The sequence below is a fragment of the Trichoplusia ni genome (genome assembly GCF_003590095.1).
Source record: "Trichoplusia ni isolate ovarian cell line Hi5 chromosome 26 unlocalized genomic scaffold, tn1 tig00000068_group25, whole genome shotgun sequence".
Lineage (NCBI taxonomy): Eukaryota > Metazoa > Arthropoda > Insecta > Lepidoptera > Noctuidae > Trichoplusia > Trichoplusia ni.
Genome location: NW_020799915.1, coordinates 1 through 5,511, shown reverse-complemented (window position 1 = coordinate 5,511; position 5,511 = coordinate 1). Strand labels below are relative to the sequence as shown.

Below are 5,511 nucleotides of genomic sequence, written 5' to 3'. Positions count from 1 at the left end.
GGTCCCATGGTGTAATGGTTAGCACTTTGGACTCTGAATCCAACGATCCGAGTTCAAATCTCGGTGGGACCTAACTTTTGATACATGAAATATTTTTTTAAATTGATTCTGGAATGATTTGAGCGTTAATTTAGTAATTCTATCACATTATTGAATACTCTAGTTTTGTGAAGTTTAAATAAAATACTCTAATCTAAAAAAAATAACGTGTAACATTGTTTGAAAACTTTTTGTCAAAAACGTTTTTGTTTCTTGGTACAAGATTTTTTGTGCGCTAACGGAATAAAAAAAGGAAACCCAACTCAATATATTTTTACTTAAAAAGGTTTCATTACCTTTCTTTAGTTGTAAAGCGTCGTGAATATTGTAAAAGAAAGTAACGCGTTGATGTCCATCGTATGAGTAGATAGTTTGTTGTTCTCAGTGTCTCAAACACAGCCGGGCTTACAACATGCCTCGACAGAAACAACTCTCGCGGTTTTTATTAACCATCGTAATAATATCATATTTGTCTTTTGGTAAAGTGAAATTCATATAAGTTTTGACAGTTATTTTTTTTTCTTTAGTTTTATAAAGTTGGTATTTTTCAGGGGTGCATGGAAAATTAAGAAGTAAAAGAAGTTTAACGGATGTGAAGTGTCTTGAAAATGGAAGGTTTTATAGGTATGTCTTTTTTAAATTTTATTGTGATCTTGGTTAGTTCTGATTTAATTTCTCACAAATGTTGATACTAATTGAAAAGTTAACTTTTAAATTTACTGTTTATTAAAAAATATAATAAAATTTTAAATGAGTAAAAAGGGTTGGTCTAAGTCCTAAGTCTTACTTAAATGTAATCGTACCTTTTTAAAGATGTTTATATACGCTTAAAGCCTTTTATTTCATGGGAAAAAATTAAGGCTCATAAATAAATGTTATGAACCCTAGGCATTTCATTTCCTAGTTCCTACTAAAAGGGCAAAGGTTCGCTTAAAGAGCAACGGCAATGTTAGCACACCCTTGTCTAGACATCCACTCCATTCTCTGTAACGTAATGTATCTACTATCTTATTCATTTGATGGATATTTTCACTTCTCGATAAATCGGAGAACGATTTTTCTTTTCTTTGAACCCTTAAATATTTTTTTCCTCTACTAAATTAAATTGTAACAATGCTTCACTTCTCGTGAGAGTTCAAAATTGCATTCAAAACGTCAAACAATTAAAATAAACAGTCTTATTCATCTGGATCTTAATTTTCTAATGTTTAGTAACAGTCAACAATAGATGTGAATTTCTTACGATCTTTTAAAGACAGATGACTTTTTGAAGATTAATTAAAGTGTAACTTATTTACATTGTCTTCGAGTTAATTTAGAACGGAAGATGAAAGCATTGATGTGTATCAAGAAGAACAGTGTTAGGTAGAAGTTGTTAAGAGGGTGCTTAGATTAGCTATATCACAAAACTCTTGGCTTTTGTTAGTAGGTATTATAATAATTCACACTGGGGCAGAGTAAAAGATATTTTTCTGATCTCAGGCTGCAATACAAAGTTGGGAGGACACAAACATCTTTGTTTTAAAAAGTCACCCAAAGACAAGTTTCTGCAATAGTAAGCAAATAAGTTATCTTGCTAGACTAAAAAACTTTGCTAATGGCTTATGTGTTATTGTCGTCTTCGCATCTAAGTAAAAGTAAAACACAAGAGTATTCCCACGAAACTTGACAATCGTAACAATTGAAAAAGCGCTACAGATGTAACTGGAATCAACATACAAATATACAAATAGACCTTTTAGACCATATGTCACAACTTCGAAGAATATTAGAATCACTGCTTAAGTCTTAGTGGATGCTCATAGAAGCTCCAAATTTGTCTTATTAGACTCTCTGAATTCGATCGGAATCGTATCTGAGACTCTGCAATCGTATGGCATCTTTACCTACTGGATATTTGCAATAAGAATAAACATTCAAATACGTACTTATTATATGATAAGTTTGCTTTTATCGCGCTACTAGAAATTTCTAAACCTCTATTTTATATAAGTTACGCGATTTTTTTTTAACTAATGACAAAATATTTTGATTAACAAACATTCTAAACATTTATATGAACTGACTCAAGACCTACTCGGAACGAGCCTTCGTAGATCGTCGCGCACCCTGAATTTGGCGTGGCGCCCTAAAAATACTCCGGCTGTCTGTTAGCATAATGTTGCATCAATTCAAAATTCTTGACCGTCCTACTATTCTATGTCTACATCCTACTCCTGCAAACCTAACTATGGCCACTATTGAGCATTGGACCGTATGTGTCCAGGAGAACTAGGCTAGATGTCTCGCTAATTTCCATTTGAGTAATATAATATATCGCCGTCACAGATGTGAAATACTTTCATCCAAAGACGTAAACTAAACTATGTTATTTTCTCAGAAGTAGAGCAAACTAACGATTCGCTAAACAATTTAAACTGTTACCTAATGAGAAGAATAGCCGGCAACACGAACAACAAAATATGCACGAGAACAGCATGCCTGCTCAGAAACATAATTTCTCTCTTTTTAAAGTCAATATAAACACAGATAAGTTACATAATTATACGATTAAAAGAAGTGAAACTGTTTACTGTCCCTTGTCTCTCCATAAGCGTTCACAATCAGTTTCCGAAGTGAAAAAGGATATCTAGACACAGGCACTAATTGCAGGAAAGTCTGGTTGATACTAGAGCCACGGCCAGGTAACACCTAGGGCAGTTTCTAAATTGTCACGGCAAAATCGCTTACTCGGAAGAGTGTAAAATTATGTAACATTCGTACATACTCTTGCTCTTGACAATTACTTGCTTACTTCAATTAGACGCAATTGAATCTCTAGCACGTACGCGAAAATTGAGTGTTTGGTCAAACGTTACGTGAACATTATGTTCATTGTTATATTCATAGCTTTTCGCTCATAATTATATTTAATCATTAGAGATTTATTAATATTAAAGCTTTTTGCTGGCTCTCACTTTTACGTCAATCAATCATAATATAACACAAACCCACGCTGAGTCATTATGTAGAGACCATGAGGCTAAAAAAAACTAATTTCTTGTATGCTGAAGTTCAACTTTCTGAAGTATACTAAAATAAGTAATGCTTTTGTCATTACTGACTAAACTCATTTGTTTGATATAAAATTGTAATATAAAGAGCAATTTGTTCAATCGGCGCTTGTCACAAACCATTTGCGTGATCAGTGATAGATGAGTGTTGGTTACAAATCTAATTATTAAAAGTGTATTAGAGATCACCCCGCAATATGTGTCGTCGCGCTTTTTTAGTGTTCTTTACCATTCTAAAGGGGTAAAACGGAATCTATTACAAAAATTCCGATGTTCGTCCTCAGGCCAGGAGCTTTTTACAGATGTATTTCTGTTGCCGCTATAACAACAAGTAATGATTAAAAATAAAATCTAGTTACTACGTTCCTTAACTTTACCTTTACCTATTCATTTTGTCTTTTTTCTTTAGCCTATATGCATAACCCTTAGCGTCACGAGTTAAACCAAACACCTTTGTGTTTAAGGGATAAAAGTAGAAATCCGCAAAGTCGGAACAAAATAAATGTCTGGCGGAAAAAAAAAGGAAACACGAGCGTCAGCTCCTAAAAAAAATACTGCCTCGCAAAAAGCGCACTACTTCCTCTTATTTCCGTAGTCTGATACACATAATACTATATTCTTTGTCGAGCAACACGCAAATAAAAAAGGTGTGCTGCGTGCATTACAGAAGGATGATTTTCCGCCATTTTCGTAGCGCGGGCGTCGACCCCGGGCGACTTTCGCCGCAACCTTGACTGCGGCTACCCGGCTTGTATCAGCATTACCGTTTCCTACTGCGTCTTGAGAAATCCACTTTCGCTATGCATTCAATCTGTATGACAACACGTGCCGAAATGCTAACATTATGCGTGGTTTAAAAGTCGTTTGACAACTTGACAAAATGTTTCTTTTTTGTAATGTTGGTTGAATAATGCCGAGTTATGGATGCGAATATTTATTTTTATATTTCGAATAGAGGTCACAAATAAATTGTAAATTATTTTTATAAATAAACTCACTATATGTATGTGTACTACGCAGTAAAGAACCTGTTACCTCGCTACATCCTTCTGAGTTCAATCTAACTACATCGTTAGTTTTATGAACTGTTCGACACTTAAGCTATACTTACAAGCATGTTATGATTACTGCAGGAACCCAGACCGATCAGAGGACACTATGTGGACTACTGACGAGTGTGCAAAGTACTATCTTTGCTTGGATGGCGACGTGTTCGAGTTCCATTGCTCGCCCGGTTTGATGTTCGATGTCAACAGGCAGCTGTGTGACATGCAACAGAATGTGCACAACTGTGATTTAACTATGGGTATTTTTTTTACTTGACGTGGGTACTCCATACTTATCCCTTTTCGTCACAGTGAATGAAAGCATTATAATGTATTTATAAAAATAAACAAGTGATAACCCCTTATTAACAAAATTCTTCAAAAAAGGGGCAGGTCGATAGTTTATAGATTGTTTCTAATTTTGATTTGGATAATTTTGGACGAAATACTAGCAATTTTATTATTATTTTATGCTAATTAAAACCAGTATCAGCCTACCAAGGACCAGTTTAATAGGCATTGGACAATTTCCTTTCATAATACGTAGGCTTTACTTTCCAAGTCACTATAAGTCAGAGGTTAATAGCAGTTTTATCGCAGTTAGCTAATATTTAATCACAGTTATAACTTGAACCACATCACGCAACTAACTATCACAATATATGTTACCGATTTCTTCTTCCATAGCGTACTAATGCATTCTTCTTAAACCTTGGATGGTTTTCGAGGACCACACGCTTTAAAACGCCAATACTATGCAAACTTTTTGTTCTAGAGACAAGAATTCCGAAGCCTCTATTGGATATGGCAGACTGCGCCAACGACACACACATAGGTTGCTCAAACGGCAAATGCATACCAGCTGAGTACTTCTGTGACGGCTCCATCGACTGCACGGACGCCTCCGATGAAGTAATGACCATTCTTAACAAAATTAAGTCTAATTTCTCAATTTCCCACTTCATTATGACTTGCAAATCATTCGCCAGTCATTCGTTTTCTAATCGACACCCAATTTATACTTTCACTGTTATAATATCGTTAATGCTGTGTCATTTGCTGTTTTCTCTTGATTTGTTCAATGCTGTGTAGGGCTGGTGTGACGTCAACTATGATCCTAACGCGGCGGCACCGTGTGACCCGAACATGTGCCAACTGCCAGACTGTTTTTGCTCAAAGCAGGGTACTGAGATACCTGGAAAACTTGTTCCAAGTCAGGTAAAACAAGATCACATTCACTCACTCCTCCACATGACTCCTCGAATGAATTTCTTGTCAATCGTCATTTGTTTTGCAGACTCCACAAATGATTACACTAACTTTCGATGGCGCTGTGAATCACGAAAATTGGGACGCTTACACCAAGCATTTGT

The 5,511-nt window shown here is 35.3% G+C and overlaps 1 protein-coding gene and 1 non-coding gene across 2 annotated transcripts; both read left to right on the top strand.

Moving 5' to 3' along the window:
• Trnaq-cug lies at positions 1–72 on the top strand. The gene has a single exon. It is a non-coding gene; the product is annotated as a tRNA-Gln (tRNA).
• A 252-nt stretch (positions 73–324) lies between these two features.
• LOC113506810 (low-density lipoprotein receptor-related protein 2-like) lies at positions 325–5,507 on the top strand (the record flags this gene model as incomplete). Its single annotated transcript, XM_026889646.1, has 6 exons — positions 325–518; positions 591–663; positions 4,226–4,398; positions 4,914–5,050; positions 5,231–5,356; positions 5,436–5,507. Coding segments are annotated over exons 1-6 (648 nt in total), but the record flags the coding sequence as incomplete, so codon positions are not given.
• Between the last annotated feature and the right edge of the window lie 4 nt (positions 5,508–5,511).